This window comes from Cylas formicarius, unplaced genomic scaffold, assembly GCF_029955315.1.
Source record: "Cylas formicarius isolate icCylForm1 unplaced genomic scaffold, icCylForm1.1 PGA_scaffold_4__25_contigs__length_36172078, whole genome shotgun sequence".
Lineage (NCBI taxonomy): Eukaryota > Metazoa > Arthropoda > Insecta > Coleoptera > Brentidae > Cylas > Cylas formicarius.
Window position 1 is genome coordinate 19,229,271 of NW_026844334.1, and position 18,348 is coordinate 19,247,618.

The window sequence follows — 18,348 nt, forward strand, 5'->3', positions numbered from 1 at the left end:
GACTGGGAAGAATATAAAAGAAAAATAAATAACGTTATTTCAGTTATCAAAAATGAAAAACAAAGATACTATAACGAAAAAATTGATGATTGCAAGGGAAATCGAAAGAAAATGTGGCAGACATTAAAAGGACTTGTTGGAAATAAAAATAAAAAAGCAGATTTTACCAATATTGATTTTGGACATTACAGTGACAGAGAAGAAGAAAACATGAATGACTTTTAAACCGATAGCTTAAATGAAATAGCAGAGAGTATAGAAAACAAGCAATGGCACTCTGTGGGTGACATGGTCAGCTGTAGCTTGTCTTGCTTTAAAAAAATAACGATATCGGAGCTTGAAAAACCTATAAATAACCTAAAAAATAGAAGTACAAGTGACTCTGTTATAAATATTAAGCTCGTCAAGGATTTATTTTGTGTAATAGGTTATCCGTTGTTATATTTGGTACATGCGTTTTTAAGTGCCGGAAAAATCCCTGATAAACTAAAAACAAGCATCATAGTGCCCATACTTAAAGTGTCAAAACCGAAAACACCTGGTGATTTTCGACCAATTAACTTGCTGCCAGTAGTGGATAAATAAAATCCTGGAAACGATAGTGTGTGGGCAGTTGAGAGACTACCTGGAGCGGAACTGCCTACTCTACAGTGGACAGTCTGGTTTCAGGAGCAAACACTTGTGCGAATCTGCGTTGCAATGTGTGCAGTGTGGCGGAAAGACATGAATGAATCAAAACTAATTCTGAGTGTTTTTGTAGATTTTAAACGTGCATTTGAGGCTATTATCAGGGACATTCTTATTACAAAATTAGGTATATATGGTATTAAAGACTCTGCACTAGAATGGATAAAGAACTTTTTATCTATTAATTAATAATGTTTCTAGTCATAGGGAAAGCAGATGGGGAGTACCGCAGGGAAGCGAGTTGGTCCCGCTTTGATCTATTATTTATATAAATGATATGTATCAGGTTTAAAAAAAACTCTTTTGTTAACTTATTTACTGATGACACGTTTATTTTAGTCTCTGGAAACGATTGCAAAGAAATAACTACCAAACTGAATACCGAAATGCAGTATTTCTACGAATGGCTGTGTCAAAATAAACTGAAATTAAATAGCTCCAAAACCAAGTGCATGGTTATCGGTTCTAAGGTTAACTGTCAAAAATTTTATAAGTCGGGATATACAGGTTAATAAAATTGAGTTTGTTTCCGAAATTAAATATTTAGGGGTGATCTTGGATCCACAATTATGCTTTAGTAATCATGTTGAATATCTATACAAAAAAATGGGTAAGAAAATAGGGTTTTTTAACAGTGTATCGCGGTTTTTATTTTGCCTCATTTTCATATGTTTGTTCATTGCTAATATCTTGTACAAAAGAAGATTTAAATAAGTTACAGGTACAACAAAACAGGGTTATGAGAATCATCCTGAACTGTGATAGATATATTTGTATAAAGAGTATGTTAGACCAGCTAAATTGGCTAAATCGACTAATTAGAAGAGCAAGTTTAATGTTGGTTTATGGAATTGCGCACGTTCACCAACCAGGCTATCTTAAATTATGGTTCGAAAAAAGGTCAAACTTTTATCAATATAATATACGTTCCAATCAGCACTTCAATGTTTCTATGGTAAAAACAAAAAATTTACAGAAAACTCTATTCAACGATGGTGTTTGTAATTTTAATGAACTGCCGGATAATATTAAGGGCGCGCCTTGCCCAAGAGTGTTCAAGAAGAGACTTACGGGGTATTTGCGAAGTTTATAGTTTTGTTTGCAAATTTTACTTGCTTATGTAAATAGCCAAGTGCTAAATAAAATAAATAACTAAATAAAACTTGAGACTGATACCACCTCTATAAACCGTTTACTGCAAGAAATGTTGTTTGTGATGATAGTGGTTGGTGTTATTATAGGTGATACTTTGCTTTTGTGAAAATCACCACAAGAATAAATACAAAATATCTCAAAACTATTATTAATAATTACTACAAAGTAAATGTATATTTCTAATAAAGAAAACGAATGTTACAAGAGGAAAAATTATGTACTAATAAATTCACAGCAAACAAAATTACTATAAGGCTTGTTCCATGTTAACGTATCTTAGAATATAGTATGTTGGGTTTGAAATTGTTTGGATTAGAAGATTCCCCAGGTCTTACAGATGCTAATTCTCACGATGGAATATCATTCTATAACAAGAAAGCCACCTTATATCATAGAAGAAAGCCGATAGAAATATTAATTTAAGGACCATTTTTAAATAACTTCTAGGTTTTTTAGATATGATATGAAATTCTATTAATAATTTTGTGCTATGTATCTAATCTAAATAACAGGTGTTTTTTTGTGACGATTATTATCTATAAAAATTAGTGTGTATTTATTTGGTGGCGTATCGATTTTCATCCCTGGAAAGTCTGTTTTAGTTTGACCGTAGGGGAAAGTTATAACGAAACCAATTTACTTTTTGTAAACACTCTTTCGACCTGTTCCGTTCGACGGTATTGTCGGTAGAAGTATTAGCCCGGTCTTCCATAATGCGTTAATGTAAAGAACAAAAAAAATGTCTCCTGAAATACATCATACATCACGTATGGGCATTGCTCAATGATTTATTTTATTTTTTTATAGTACTTTTAACTGTAAATGAAACCGAAAAAACTATGTGAAATAAATATATTGTTTCGGTTTTTTCGTCCTACAGAGTAAGAGTTAAAGAGCGTTGGGAAAGTATGTTCGAGAATTTAATCTAGGCCTTCTCGACAATTAGAGGGTTGGTCATATACGTTAAGATATTTCGGTACCATAGAACTAAGTTTCAAAAGATATTAAAAAAAAAACGTTATTTTAACGCGAATTATTTAAACACCGAATATAGAAACAAATTAATTAACTAAACGGCTGGGGTTAGACAATTGAAATTTGTTTAGGTTTAAACTAAACTGAAAGTTAAATATTGTCGGCCAGTTCACAAACCGTATCTAGGTAAATACCAGATTATTACGGCCAACAATAAATTAATGAATAGCTGGTTCCGCACATGCGATGGAATTGTATGTGACACTTAAGTTTTCTCCCGAAGAGAGTTTACTTTCTTTTGAAGGACGAGTGAAAGATTCGTTGGACGTCAGTTCTGGCGCACGATTTATCGAATGCGTCTTAACTTCATCATCATTATATCATTTTCTTCAACAATTATTAATTTTCGGCAACACCACGCGGACGCGCATATTCGGTTTTAAATATCGACATGAGACGGAAATAATGCGGGAAAAATCAGATTGAAAATGAAAGTGAAATTTGGAGCAGCTGTAATTTTCTATTCCATTTTCATTGGATCCAGCACGTGCTATGTAGGAACGGTACGTAATTTTTTAATTATTTGTTCTATAGATCAATTATTTTTGTCACTTAGTAAACTTTGAATATTGATCAAGAACTTAGAGATATATTGTTTGCACGACTTAGTCTGTCTTCTTCAAAGTTATGTGGTTGTTGAGTAGTTGTTCTTCTATGAGAGTGTTCAAAATTTGACATGACACAAATAAACAACCAAATTTTAACAGAATCCGATGCACACAATATTTAGTCTGGTTAGTCTACTTCCCATAACCCGATCTTTTCTTTTATTAGGGCTTATCTTTGATGCGATTGCTGGAAGTTGATAATCTCCAGCTAAACTAGTTTTCTGGGGAAATATTAGCTTGAGTTTAATTTTTAAGTTTATTTGAAGATCTGCTGGCCTTTTTGAAAATAAACTCTTAAGGGCACCATTAAAATTATAGTTTATATTTGCCGTATTTTATGTAACGCCTTATGAAACATCTATTGTTAGGAACCGTGGTTATTATTTAAAATACAGGGTGTTACATCAAGTAGATCCATCTGGTTAAACATATTATTTTTATTCTAGAATAATATTTTCTAATGCTATTTTCAATTTCAAATATTTTCTATGGTCAGTTATATGTACTTTTTGAAGTATCTTTTTTTAATTAAATTAATTAAATAACCTTTGACCCGTTTTAGTTTTAAGTTAAAATTTAATAAGTTTTATTTAATTTTATTATTGTTTCATTTTTATGCATTATGTAAAATTTTGACTGGAAGCTTTTTTTCATATAACACATGATTTAATTTTTCTCTTTGATGCTGTAGTTGCAAAATATCTTCAAACGAAAATTGATATCAGTACACCTTGTAAAATTACGTACTATGTTTTAACAAGCCTTTCAATAAATTTACAACTGAACCTTTACTTAATTATTTCTACATAGATTTCCAATTATAGTTTATATATCTTGATTCGAGATTCAATAACACTTTCTTATAAGTAATTACTCTATGCCGTTCTTGTCTTCTTAGCTTTATAGAACTATAATAATCGCAGCGTTTCTCGCTGGAGAGATGCACGTAATTTGCAATATATTTTTTGTTTATTAATAACAAGCAATTTAAAATAAATTAAGAGGTTTGAATTAATTTGCACGTCCGTTGCATTATTCATGATCTATTTAACAATATTCTAACGAAAACTTTCACATTTGGTATTCGCACTACAATTTATCAAAAATTTTACTTTCTTTGTCTACCGAATAAAGCGGATTGGGGACTACCGGTCACCGCCGTGATCTAAATGAGTTAAATATGCAAATGGTCTTCTGGACATGCATGTTAACATAAAAGCGATCACAAATATTTCGAGGGACCTCATTTTCGGCATTGTGTTCGGTTAAGAAAAGAAACTAGCAACATTTGAAACACTATTATTTACTTTTGACAACAATGTATGTTCCAGTTATGATTATGAGGATTTACAATTTACTACTGATATTACTTTTAATTATTCCTAATAGCGGTCAGTCTCTAGAACTGTTCACCAATTTAAAATATCTTTTTAATTCAAACCATTTAATTGTTACTCCACAAGATGTACATTATCCAACTAATGTCAAATATTAGTTTCCTAAGGAAAATGTCCAACCTTTTAATTCATGATGCCATTATATATTAAAAAAAACAAAAATTTAATCCAATTATTTTACAGAATAAAATTAAATTCACTAACACAACCACACCGTTGTCTGTTAGACAAGGCCGCATATTTTTCAATCAGCTGTTTGGATTCACTAACATATTAGGAAGTGCTGATTCGATTTTGGACGATGGCGGACATGAAACTGAAAGTGAAGATGAAGATGATGGAACGACGAAAAATTGTACTTGCGGTAAGAAAGACAAAGACAAAGACATAATAATAATCACTCATATATACCTTTAGTTTCGAGCAACCATAAAAACAGTAACACAATTCAGAATTTTCACACACAACATAATATAAATGGTGGATCATCAACTTGTAAATTTTATGATCTATGCATAAAATTTCAAGCAAATTAATTAAAAGCAAAATGTTAAAGGGGGTTTTTATTATCGTATAATTCAATGTAAATTCTAAATAGATTTTTGTTACTTGAAAGCAAGTTTACTTGGTATTCATATTTTCTTTAAGGACATGAATGAAGTCAAAGAAAGAAAAAAATACTTTGATAGAGCTATAGTTAATTAAACAAAACTACCATGACATGCAAAGATTTGGTTTTGTTTTTTTTATAATTAGTTAATTTGAGTTTATTGCACTTTTAAATATTTTGGATGTATATCACAGGGAGATTTGGCAAATATTTTTCACTTATTATTGAGTTTAATTTGTTGAAACTATTTTTTTAAATGGTAGAATGTGGTCACTCCAATCATGAAACCAGAATAGTTGGAGGGCGTCCTACTGGAGTCAACGTTTATCCTTGGGTTGCGAGAATTGTTTACGATGGTCATTTCCATTGTGGTGCATCCTTGGTTTCGGAAAGTTTTGTGCTAACGGCAGCGCACTGTGTCAGAAGGTAAATTGCAACTAATTTCGGGACTCTTCGGCGATAGGGCAAATTACCATGATAAAACTGAGAAACTAAAATTTGATTTTCCTTTTAAACTTGTCCAGATTGAAGCGTTCAAAAATTCGTGTCATCCTTGGAGATCACGACCAGTCCACAACCGACGATGTGCCTGCAAAGATGAGGGCAGTGGCCGCGGTTATCAGACACAGGAACTTCGACAGTGACACTTATAATCACGATATCGCTCTACTAAAACTTCGAAAGCCTGTAGAATTTTCGAAAAACATCCGCCCAGTGTGCCTTCCTACCGGTAAAGTATTTTCTACATCTTTAATACGGACATTACATTACATTATACATTTTGCGCTACTATTTATAAATCTTCTCGATTCCTCCTGCGTCAGTTGTTGATGAATCGAACTTGGCGACGTTTCGCCAATAATTCTGTTTAACAGAAACTGAACCATGTTCAGTTAGCTGTGAAGAAGCTAACAGTATGATTGGCGAAATACGTTCGATTATCAACAACCCACTCAGAAAGAATCTAGAAGATTTGCAAATAGTATTACAGTAGCGTGTGGTTTCTTTGAAAATTTACATTTTGCGCTATTACAGTAACAGATCCTGCTGGCATTATGGGTACAGTGGTCGGGTGGGGAAGAACAACTGAGGGAGGAATGCTACCCAACATTGTTCAAGAAGTTGAAGTTCCGATATTATCTTTAGCCCAATGCCGGGCAATGAAATATCGGGCATCCAGGATTACGTCTTACATGCTATGCGCTGGCAAAGGATCTATGGATTCGTGTCAAGGCGACAGCGGTGGGCCATTGCTAGTCCATACTGGAGATAAATACGAAGTAGTGGGTAAGCATAAACAACGTGAACAATTTCAAGTGAACACTATTATTGTTGAAGGTACGAAGTTTATAACATTTGTCAAGTTATTATGTGATTGTAATGGGAAAAAAAATACGTTCCCAATTAATTTAAAAAAAAACGTATTTTTTTAATACAATCATGTATTCAGTATTTGATTGACATTTATTTTTCCAAAATAAAAGGCAATTATGATTTTTTTATAAACAAAAATAAAGTTTATAACATTAGTCAAGTTATTATGTGATTGTAATGGGAAAAAATACATTCTCAATTAATTTTTTAAAAAATCGTACATTTTTTTGTCAATATAAACATGTATTCAGTAATTTTTATTTCTTCAAAATAAAAGGCAATTATGATTTTTTTATAAACAAAAATAAAAGAGTGTTACTATTGAAAATAAAATAGGGCAAACTAGTGGCATTATTTAAGGTTTAAATTAATGCCCAAATTTACACTGAACATTCTAATACACATCTTTTGTATTCGGTACATTTTGTGAACACATTTAGTTAGTGGTTCTTGCTGTCTGTGAAAACGTATTTTATTTGGTAAAAAAACATTATTCCTCACTTAAAAAAATATATGTTATTCAGTTACAACCACTTTAGTAAGAGCAAAAAAAAAACAACTTAACTAATTGAAGCTACATCTCGGCTTTAATAATAATAAAGATGGTAGCAATACAGCCGTTTTGAGTTTGAAATGAATGAATGATTTAAAAAAAATTGAAAAAAAAAGTCTGAATGCGGAGTAACTGTTTAATTTTTTTTGTTAATTTTAATAGCGAACACTGTATTTCAAAAATATAACATTTATATGTTATAGGAAGCCTATTATCACACACAAATAGTAAATAGTAAATATGTAAATATATCCATACTGCAGATCTTCTCACTCACCATGTAAATTATTGCTCTTCCTATTATTTTCAATTGCTCAGTGAATAAGGATTTTTTATTTCCCAATTTTGTGAAAATTTCACGTTAATTTTGAATTAATCAAAACCCATATCAGAAGCTTTTTGCTTTTCTATGAAAAAGAAATTACTTTTGCTAATTTTGATGGGTTGGAATTTTCCGCATTACATTATAATTTGTTTGACCAATCCATTAACATTTAGGATGGAAAAATATTTCTTTTATTAAATTAAATTTAATTGATTAACTTTCCACGGTTTCCTGAACATGAAGTGAATTTTCTATGTCCATAACAAAAAAATACATTTCCAACAGAATGTTTTTAACAAATTTCAAGCAATCGAAATGTATTGAAGGTAAAATGAATATTTAAAGCCTTACAAAATTTAATTTCTTAATCTCTTCTTTATATTTTAAATCTGTTACAACTCTTACTGAGAGACTCGTTTCCTAAGTGTACTTATTAACTAAATTTGGAATAAAATTATGCTACTTGCCTTCTTCAGATTATTTATAATATTGTTATAATTAACAAACAAATCATTATTATATAAGTAAACGAAGTAGCAATGGTTTATTCCAAAATTGGCAAATTTAGCAAAATTAGATTTGAGCATCATTATTAGTATTTATTAATGGATTTAATGCTAATGTACTTGATGATGGTATATCTTTTCAGGTATTGTTTCATGGGGGGTAGGATGTGGAAGACCTGGCTACCCTGGAGTATATACGAGAGTGTGGAAGTACAATAACTGGTTAAAATTAAACATCGACGATGCTTGCTTGTGCAATTGAGGTGCAAAGTTCCTGATGCGCTGCCGACCCTCACTACTACCAGTACATAAATAACTGTATTTATTGTGATTCAAATTTATTTTCGTAATAAATTTCTAATGACAGAAAGGAAGATTTCTTTCCAAAGTCAAGTGGAACGATCAACACAACATTAAATTCTTCAAATTCTAACTATTCTAACTGCAGTTTAACCGCACCAGTGAATGAATTTGTAGCTACCGAAATTTTTCTATCGGTGTGGTTTTGTTGTAAGCGTTTAATGTGACTCCTTTTGATAAATATTCAGATTATCGAAACACGCCGGTTTATTTACCACCGACAAAATTAACATTGCTTTGATCCGATTACAAATTTCATTAAAGTAAAACGGGTTTGGAATAAACACGTATTATTGTTCAAAGGTGATTTTTAGGGGGACAATGACATAGACTGTTTAGCATACTTATTTGTGTCTCTTAAAAGGTCATGATCAATACCAGTTTTATTATTAATTTATCGTGTATTTTTTTTCTTTAGAACGTGCCTGCGAAATGATGCGATCTGCGTTACGAAAAAATCGGAGCCTTAAAAGATGGTTGGCTAATATTTTCCAAATGGTCCAAGCGATTTAAAAGCGCTGTCTTCACCTGATAAGATTTTTTTTTAAATACGATTGAAACAACATTGATCCAAACAAAGCGCCAACCATACGAATTTAAAATGTGTGTTTTTATGTTTTATGTTAAATAAAACGACATGGAAATAAAAAATGATAAAAATTTACCCACGATATTTTATAGGGGTGGAGGTATATTGTCACTTCCTCTCAACCCAAAAGCGACAGCTAACTCAAAATACTAACTAAAATAAAATTTTTAAAAAACTCCAATAATTAAATTTGTCCTGTACGTTTCAAATGCAAAAATAATAAAGAATATTTTGAAAATGAAAAAGATAGATGGCTAGCTACGTTATTGCAGAAGCATATTTAATATTTTCTCTTATACGGGATGTCTATAAATCACTTCGGAAATATTAAAAAAATAAGAATATTTTTTGATATGAACATGGACCCGAAAATGCATAGATGCAAGATGCAGGGTGTCCAACTTTATTCCATCTACCTAATTGGTAACAAATTCTAATAGTTTTTTTTTATTAATATCTTTAATAACCGTTATCCAAATTCCCTAGCAAGTTTATGGGTAGACAATTAGAGGCATGCAATAAATTGCTTTTTATTTTTTTATAGAAAACGAAGCAAGATAGGAAACAAAATTCAAGAGACCAAAAGTTGCATTTTTAGTTGCTTTATTTGCCAAAATTAAAATTGGTAAAAAATCAGAGGCGCCCTTTTTTTTTAATTCTATGGCGTGCCCACCGGGGCGCTATTGCAATTCATAATTTCAATTTTATTAATCCTAAATGACGCTATTGTCACCACAAACAATACTACCAAATTTCAACGAAATCGGTAAAAGGATTAGATTTTTGAGATATTTATTAATTTTAATTAATTTAATTTATTGTGTGCATGTTTATATGAAGAAAATTTATTTTTTATGTACAACCTCTTAAATTATTCTAACCAGATATTGACATGTTATCAATAATATTAAGCCTTCTTGAAACCGAACATCCTTCAACTCTCACTACTCATATATTCAAACCCTAAACAAAAAATACGATTGCTTTTAAACTTCAGGACGGTAGAAAAATTTTCTACTAGATCCTTCTTCATCTTATAGACTCTATTTGATAAGTTTAGACGGAACATGTTACATTAATTACACTAAATTAAAAATAGAGAGTAAAAGCGGAATTTTCAGTATATTTTAGTATCGTTTATTGTACTCTCTGTAGGTAAGAAATTGTATAAAAAAAAATTGAACGTGGCAATGAAGTGGGCTTTCACAGAAGTGTCTCAAAATGTCAGCAGTGCCTACTAAATATTGATAAAATGTATAGTTTAAAAGGACATCTAATTAATCAAATTTGACTAAATTCCAAATTATAGAAGTCGACAAAAGAGATCAATTGACTGGCTGAGCAATAATAAAATAAACTACAAATTTAAATTATGAAAAAAATTGTGAAATAATTTTCAGTTCCTTTAAATTCAGTAGATTGACATAAGAAATAGCAAAGAGCATTTGGAGACAAAATATTATAAACAAAACAAAAAGAAATTCTCGGCAAATCGGAAAACAGGTATGTCCACAAACGACTAATAAACCCGAAGAAACAACCTGACCGGGAACAAATGAAGATAATGTAAAATGAAGCAACGCAGTTGGCTTTGAACTTGTTTCTTTAAAGCTGATGGATAGACAGTTGAAGACAAGGCCTCGCTCGTCACACTCTTTGATCCAATGTGGTGGTCATTAAACCTTGGAAATTCATTAAAATAATCGTTTTTATCGAGATCTGTTTAAGTTTAGTGTTTGTCGCAGTGTTTGGTGAAATGTTTTGGCTAAGATATTCCACTGTGCTATTTGTGTGTTTTGCGTCTACCCTTTATGGAGCTGCAGATGTAAGTATACCACCAAATAAAGTAACTTAGGTAAGACGTATCGTAGAAGAAATCTAGAGAACCGTTTTATTACGTTTTTTGTCTAAATTATGTAAAGCGTTCTTTTTAATTTGAGAATAAGAGAAATGATAAGTTTATTTACACTATAAATCTGACGTTGCACAGGTGGGTAAATATTTGCCATTGTGCCCTACACAGTGGTTGCCTAATACGCCGCTTACATTTATTGTTTACATTAATCGCAAAGCATGTTCACAAAACATAAAGTTTAAGTTCCTTTTGACTCGACTAAAGAACCGTTAAGTAAATTTATTTAGGTGAATACACTTAGCGCGATGAATATTAATTACAATTTGTTCGAAAATAATTACGGACGAAGAGAAGCTTTACATCCAGCAACTATATGTGGTCTATGAAAATAAACTAAGTTTTGATTCTATCGAATATAAATGACAAATCGGTATTAGTGTTTAGTGTGCTTGAAATAAAAAAGGAGTGTATAAAAAAGCGAACTGAAAACTAATAGATATTGTACATTTATTTCTTAAAAATATAGGAATGTTAAAAAGTGTACTTGAAAAAATAATGCTTTAGAAACTATTAATTAATTTTTAAATTGCTTTTAAATTGATTAATATTTGTTGATATAATATTTAATTATTCAATTCGAAACATAAACTATTATTTACATTTTTGCCCTTAATTTATCTACTTAAAGTATCCAAAATAGTAATTTATTTTCTACGCTGTGATTTCAAATATGTGATAACATTCTTAATGAAGAATTCTAAATGAAAAATTATTGTCTGAGATCCGTACATACGTACGTGTTTTGGATCCTTGTGACATATTTCGCGCGATGAAATTTGTAATTCTCGTGATACGAAGATAGGTACATACTTTAAAAATATGATGCTATGGAAAAAAAAATAGAATTTTTACCTGCCGTACTAGAAGGCATTACCGCTTTCTGAATGCTGAAAATTTGTTAAAATGAGGTTCCGTTAGTTTCACGTGATTTTGCTTTGGCCAATCAATGTCGCAAAACCGTTACTTTATTGGGCATATCCTTAACGAAAATCTATTTATTATCCGATTATGCATCGCATTGACACCGTTTCAGCTTATGATTCGCGAATAAAGAGAACGAAATTGTCAAATTTTACATGGTTTGTCGTGTATTCGGTTGAAACCTGTCCGAAAAAAAAACGACCTGGATTTCGTACGTATATTGCAAAACCCAGCTACTTGTTTAAAGGAAACCATTTAGCATTAGCTGATTAATGTATCAAAACGGAACCAGTTTTCTATATCTTCACCAAGTCGAAAGAAAAAAGCCTAATAATTTCTAATTTTGTTTAAAGGTAGAAGCTTCGCCGCAATCTGATACCACAGTGTTTAGAAACATCCTAGGGCGTCTTGGTTTTGCTAATCAAAATCAACCTCCTCCCAGACATGACACACCTGCCTCACCGTGTCATTGCAGTAAGTATAAATAATTTCTCATTCCCGTCGTTTTCGTACCAATTCGAATAATACAATGGGATAAAAGTCAAATAGTTAGCTCAGAGAGTCTTTTGGAATATGGTTTCCTTTATGATACATTGCGAATTGCAACGTGTTGTGGGAATTTCAATGATAGGATGATGTTACCAACCATTCTTTTTTTATTCGAACTTATGTCAAGTTTGTGTGCTTTTTACAAGAATTTGATTGTCGTCTACTACCGGAGCAGAAATATAGTTTACGACACTCGCATTAATTTAAATTGACACCAAAAAGGTATCAGTCCAGCGTTTACTATTTTTGTGTGTGTGGGCATTAAATTGAACAAAGTTTTTTTTGGAGATATAGAGACTTATTTTTTTCAAAGGTCGCTCCTGGCTTTTAATTACAAAGTAGAGTAACAATTTTTTATTAGTTTTCAATATAATCCCCCTTACCTTCGATACACTTATTACATATCTTTATTAACAACTGAATCCCTTTAAAAAACTATTCTTTTGGTTTGTCTGCAAAATGAGCTAAAACCGCCTCTTTTAACTCAACTCCGTCGTTAAACCGCTGTTCACGTAAGTCTTTTTTCAAATATCCAAACAAATAATAGTCGGTGGGGGCCATATCTGGACTATAGGGAGGATGATCTATCTGTTGGAACCCACAATCTAAAATGGCAGCTTATGCAACACCAGCAGTATTGTATTGCATTATCGTGCAAAAGACGCACGCCTCTGGTCAGTTTTCCTCGACATTTTACACGTATGCAGTCTCGCAATTATTAATTTCTTTAAAATCCTTCAAAAGAATTCCTTCATAATTCCAAAAGATCGTGGCCATCATCTTTTTTGTTGACTGGCAGACTCTGAATTTTCTTGGAGGTGGTTCACCCTTACGACGCCACTACATTGATTCTTTTTTCGATAGAGGGTCATAATAGAGAACCATAGTTTCATCTCCCGTCACAATAGTTTCTATCACAGGCTTCAGTTCCGTCCCACAGAGTTCCAAAAAAGACCGCGCACACTCGACACGGCGTTGTTTTTGAATAGCCGAAAGGTTTTTAGGAACCCATCTTGCACTACCCTTATGCATACCTAAATGGTCATGTAGGATTCGACGCACACTTGTCTCAGAAAGCTTAGTAATTTCTGAGATTTCCTTGACCTTTAAACGGCGATCACTCAACACTACCTCTTCCACAATCGCAACAATATCTTCCGTCATGACATCCACTGGTCGACCAGTTCTTGAATCATCTTCAAGGGACTCCTGGCCCATTAGAAAACATTTTGCCCATTCTTTCACTACAGAATACGAAGGAGAACTTTGGCCGTACACACCATCCAGCCTTTCTTTAATAATTTTAGGTGTTAAGCCTTCTTTTGGCAAAAACTTTATGACTGCTTTATACTCAATTTGCGGTATTTGCGACATTTTTTCGGACATGCCTTTTTTAAAATGCTGTCAATAAAAAACTATTTGACGCAAGACTTCAATTTTTTTTTCACAGCCTACTATGATATATATTTAAAAGAAGACAAAGTTTTATCGTGATACTAGAGCTGCATCTATGTCGGGCCGGGAAATTTTGGCGCTAACCTCCTAAAACTGGACGACAGCTATTGGTGGTGTTAAAGATATACAGCTATAAAGGTCTATTTAGCAGATTTTTATGCATACAAAAGATCCTTTGATTTTATTGAGTTATTTTAATCGCAATAGTGATAGATTTTTGCAAGTACGAGTATTATTAAAATTTTGGCCCCTTACGCTGAAGACTAAGTAATTATTTATTCAAGTAATTGAGAGAAAATAGTTCTAATAGAAATTGACATATTTAATATATATTTAAAAAAGAAACTCTTCGACAAAACAACAAGGAGAACCTTATCCTCAGCGACGTGTAACTAACTTATTCGTTTGAATCCATGTTAAACTAACTGGACCAAGTTACTCAGCCAAACATATTTCTAAAACACGTGGCTTTGGAAAACAAATAGATTTCTTTGTGCGACATTAAATTGCGCACGACAATTAAAACTAATTTGGGAAAGAATTGTCAATTTTAAAATGCAATAATTTATTTAGAAATATTATAAATGCAACTTTCCTTCTTATGTTTATATAAAACTAAACTCATCTAGGGAACTTACGTCAATGAGATTGAAAATATATTGTTCATGCTTTAGATAATACAAAAAAATCTGCTCTTCTATGTATATATTTGATACTTAGGTTAATCTTTTGCAAACAGGCTTCTCATATTTTGTAATAGTATTATGTACTACGTCTTTAAAATTGATCTAAAAACCACCCACAATTTTTTATCTGGCAAATCAACCTCTTCTTAGGATTTTTTTTTATTCGATTTTGGTTCACTTTTTCATAAATCTGACAATCTGTATTTTGCACCCATCGCCAAACTTGACAATTTTAATTATTCTGAGATGTTTTTCTTCTAATTAGAAAAATAGAGAAAGGCTCCTTGCACGCAGATTGAAACAAAAATTAAAATAAAAAAAAATCAGGCAATCTTCACTTAACATTTAGGCGAAATACAACCTTAATTTGAATTATAAATTTCGCAAAACCAATTTTTTCTTCAATAGAGGCTATGGCAGTCAAAATTACCAGTTTCTTTTATATACAATTTTATCGAAGTATTTGGTTGTGAGGCATATCACAAATAGGTTACATAAATTGCAATTTATTTGCTTGCTGTATGGTTATACAAAACGAATACGCTTTAAAGGCAGCGCTAACAGGAAAAAATGTTGTAGCATGTGGAGAACGCAATGAAAATAGTAGAATAGTTGGCGGAAAGCCGACTCAAGAAAACGAATTCCCGTGGATGGCGAGGCTGTCTTATTTCAATAGATTTTACTGCGGAGGTATGCTGATCAATGACCGCTACGTCTTGACCGCAGCGCATTGTGTAAAAGGGTAATTATCATCTGTTTTGTTATTATTACGGTTTCTCTGATTATTCGCGTAACCAGTCGTTAAACGCGCATGCACGATATGTGAGGTAGTTTGCGAATGCGTGTAAATTCTGAAGAAAATTCGTGCCGGTAATTCAAGTAATTTAGCGGGAACGCGGCCCGTGGTTTGGAATTCGTTTGATATATGAAGGGAATGAATTCGTTCGCTTTTTCAGTTCTCTTCTGATCTTTTTAAATTAATATCAAATAGATCAATTTTCTGCGATATTGGTATATACAGTCTGTCCCACTTAAGTATACATCCTTATAAAAATTTTGTTTATGGGTCGATTTTGATTTTTTTTTTGTTGGTTGGATCTCTCAAAATCTCAGTAAAACCTTATTTTTCTTATAACAACCTGAAGTCATGGCTAATTGGGACTAATTCTTGGTGTCAAATATCGAGAAGGGTCATTAGTGTCAACGAATTCTTATTCAGGACTACATAAAACATAACTATACTAATTTTCATGAAGTTCGAATACAGGGTGTTCGAAATATCGCGAGTGCCGCGCTTAAGCAAGAATTTTTGTTCCGATGTTCGATATTGTGTTTAAAATGCGTTATTAAAATGGAATATTATGCAACATATTTTATGAATTTTAGTCACGAGTCAATTAAATGAATGTGGGAAGAACTTTATAAACGTATTGCAACTTATTTTACTGCATTCAGTGAATGACGTGTTCAATGCAGAATACATGCAAGAACATCAAAATTCATCTGATCGCTTCCACACGCGTGCCTGAAGTTCCGGAAACGCTAGAAGTGTTTAACGTCTTAAAGCGACACGCGCACGTCGGACAGAGCGTAATAGGGTGTTTTAGAGTACTTTCAAATATGATTGAAGTGTACACACTCACTCCCACATCTGTGCTCTTCTATACTAGACTACCTCTCTTCCACGGCCCATAATAGGAAAGATGACGGAGGTTGCTTGATATTTAAAAATCCGAGAGTCTATAGAAATCTATAAACAACCAAACAATCTTAACCGCGACTCAGGTCTCTACATGTCACCAATATGGGAATCAGTCATCCGAGATGGTGTTTATGCCCCTCATTTAGCTCCGCCTCCCTCAATCAATATATAAGCAGGTACAGAGTAAAATGCGAGCCAGTTTCAGTCAAATGTCATTTGATAAAGACACGGTGTTGTCGAAACAATTGTCATGTCAAAATATATAATTTCGTGAAAAATCTGAACTTTTAGTTTTTATTTATTTTCAGCAAACATCGACTCAGGCGGAATCCAGCAGTTTTGTAAAAAGTGTTACAGCAGCCTGTGGAAGTTTCTTTGAAAAATTTGCGCCATTTCTGTTTGTTTCAAACATATTAATTGTAAAAAGTTTCGAACAGGTCTTAGCATCTTTTTCAAAACGCTTAGGCACATATCTACTTTGCTTAAGTAGTATGTTTGACGCGAATTTTGTTTTCTTAGGTTTATGTGGTTCATGATCAAAGTTACATTTGGCGAACATGATAGATGCAACGATACAAGAAGGCCCGAATCGAGATTTGTACTGCGAGCCATATCGGGAGCGTTCAGTTTTCTGAACTTCGACAATGACATAGCCCTTTTAAGGCTCAATGATAAGGTGCCTATAACCCAACACATTAAGCCAATTTGTTTGCCTAAAGGAACAAGTAAGTACCCCAATTTTTGGATTTTAATGTTCAGATAACCAAAATACTGCGCAGGTAACACGTACGTGGGGCAAAGGGCCACGGCGGCAGGGTGGGGTACTCTTAAAGAAGACGGAAAACCTTCATGCATTTTACAGGAGGTCGACGTTCCTGTTATTAGCAACGAAGAGTGTCGGAACACAAATTACTCTGCGAAAATGATATCCGACAACATGCTCTGCGCTGGATATCCGGCAGTTGGGCAAAAGGATTCGTGCCAGGTAAAAACTGACACACAGATGCCCCAGTAGTAACTCGGAACGAAAATGTTTAATTATAGGGCGACAGTGGTGGACCCCTCATAGTAGAAAAACCAGATCAGCGATACGAACTTATAGGTGAGTCAAAGTTGTTGGTGATCAGGAGCTATTGAGGTGAAAATGATCACAATTATTTACAACTTATGGCTTATGCCAACTTTTGACAATATTCCCTTTTTTATGGTTGTTCTTCTCTTATTCTTTTTTGTTTATCAGATTTGGCATGCCTTAATCGCAGTTTATCGAGATTGCTGAAACTCTAACTGGTCTCTGGTTTCAAGTCGTTAATTTACTTTTCTTTATTCGTATCTCTTGACTACAAGTTATTCAGTTGATTACTATTAGTCTTTAGAAACTAGTACAGTTTATTGGAAGAAAATAAGTAATCTCAGAACTCGATTTTGAATATCACTATCAAAATTTTAACCAATAGAACTTTTAAAATAATGGACTTCTAATTATGCAGAAAAATAGTCAACCTGTTGTCCACTGCCAGCATAGTATCATGTGGTTGGTGTTTAAGCAGCACTGATTCACTATTAACCCACCTTATATCAATATGATTAATGCATTTCTCTTCGAAACCACTCCCGTTTTTATTAGTTCGATCTACTAAATGCTATCTCAATGATTGCAGGCGTCGTATCTTGGGGAAACGGGTGCGCGAGGCCAGGGTATCCTGGCGTATATACCCGAGTAACAAGGTACCTCGACTGGATTTTGGAAAATTCAAAAGATGGCTGCTTCTGCGATGACTGAGACTGAACTGAACTCTTAATTTATGGTGTGATATTTTTTTTGGAAAATTTAATTTTTCTGCTTAATTTAACACAGCGTTTCAGGCCGCGAAATTTATTTATCTAGATGGTCTAATTATTATCGGTAACACTGTTGATA

At 32.8% G+C, this 18,348-nt stretch overlaps 2 protein-coding genes across 3 annotated transcripts; both read left to right on the forward strand.

Annotated features, from left to right (window-relative positions):
- Positions 1-2,409: 2,409 nt before the first annotated feature.
- LOC132701383 (trypsin-1-like) lies at positions 2,410-8,616 on the forward strand. The gene is made up of 6 exons (XM_060669244.1): positions 2,410-3,380; positions 5,066-5,246; positions 5,756-5,918; positions 6,017-6,222; positions 6,528-6,779; positions 8,394-8,616. The coding sequence occupies exons 1-6, from the start codon at positions 3,306-3,308 to the stop codon at positions 8,510-8,512; spliced, it is 996 nt and encodes a 331-aa protein (XP_060525227.1). The 5' UTR covers positions 2,410-3,305; the 3' UTR covers positions 8,513-8,616.
- A 2,231-nt stretch (positions 8,617-10,847) lies between these two features.
- Positions 10,848-18,243, forward strand: LOC132701384 (venom protease). 2 transcript variants are annotated; one of them, XM_060669245.1, is made up of 7 exons: positions 10,848-11,024; positions 12,389-12,509; positions 15,305-15,467; positions 16,947-17,152; positions 17,207-17,412; positions 17,472-17,529; positions 18,089-18,243. In XM_060669245.1, exons 1-7 carry the CDS (start codon positions 10,956-10,958, stop codon positions 18,208-18,210), a joined length of 945 nt encoding a protein of 314 aa, XP_060525228.1. In that variant the 5' UTR covers positions 10,848-10,955; the 3' UTR covers positions 18,211-18,243. The 2 variants fall into 2 exon arrangements, with proteins under 2 accessions (XP_060525228.1, XP_060525230.1); XM_060669247.1 differs by lacking the exon at positions 10,848-11,024 and adding an exon at positions 12,171-12,246.
- The last annotated feature ends 105 nt before the right edge of the window (positions 18,244-18,348 follow it).

What these genes read in the sequence shown, in the direction of transcription:
- LOC132701384 (XM_060669245.1), top strand. Translation starts at nt 10,956, where the DNA reads ATGTTTTGGCTAAGATATTCCACTGTGCTATTTGTGTGTTTTGCGTCT. An exon ending in TGCCTCACCGTGTCATTGCA is followed by an intron (nt 12,510 to 15,304) that starts GTAAGTATAAAT and finishes AAAATGTTGTAG; the next exon opens with CATGTGGAGAACGCAATGAA. An exon ending in GGCAAAAGGATTCGTGCCAG is followed by an intron (nt 17,413 to 17,471) that starts GTAAAAACTGAC and finishes GTTTAATTATAG; the next exon opens with GGCGACAGTGGTGGACCCCT.
- LOC132701383 (XM_060669244.1), top strand. Translation starts at nt 3,306, where the DNA reads ATGAAAGTGAAATTTGGAGCAGCTGTAATTTTCTATTCCATTTTCATT. An exon ending in GCACGTGCTATGTAGGAACG is followed by an intron (nt 3,381 to 5,065) that starts GTACGTAATTTT and finishes ATTATTTTACAG; the next exon opens with AATAAAATTAAATTCACTAA. An exon ending in GACGAAAAATTGTACTTGCG is followed by an intron (nt 5,247 to 5,755) that starts GTAAGAAAGACA and finishes TTTAAATGGTAG; the next exon opens with AATGTGGTCACTCCAATCAT.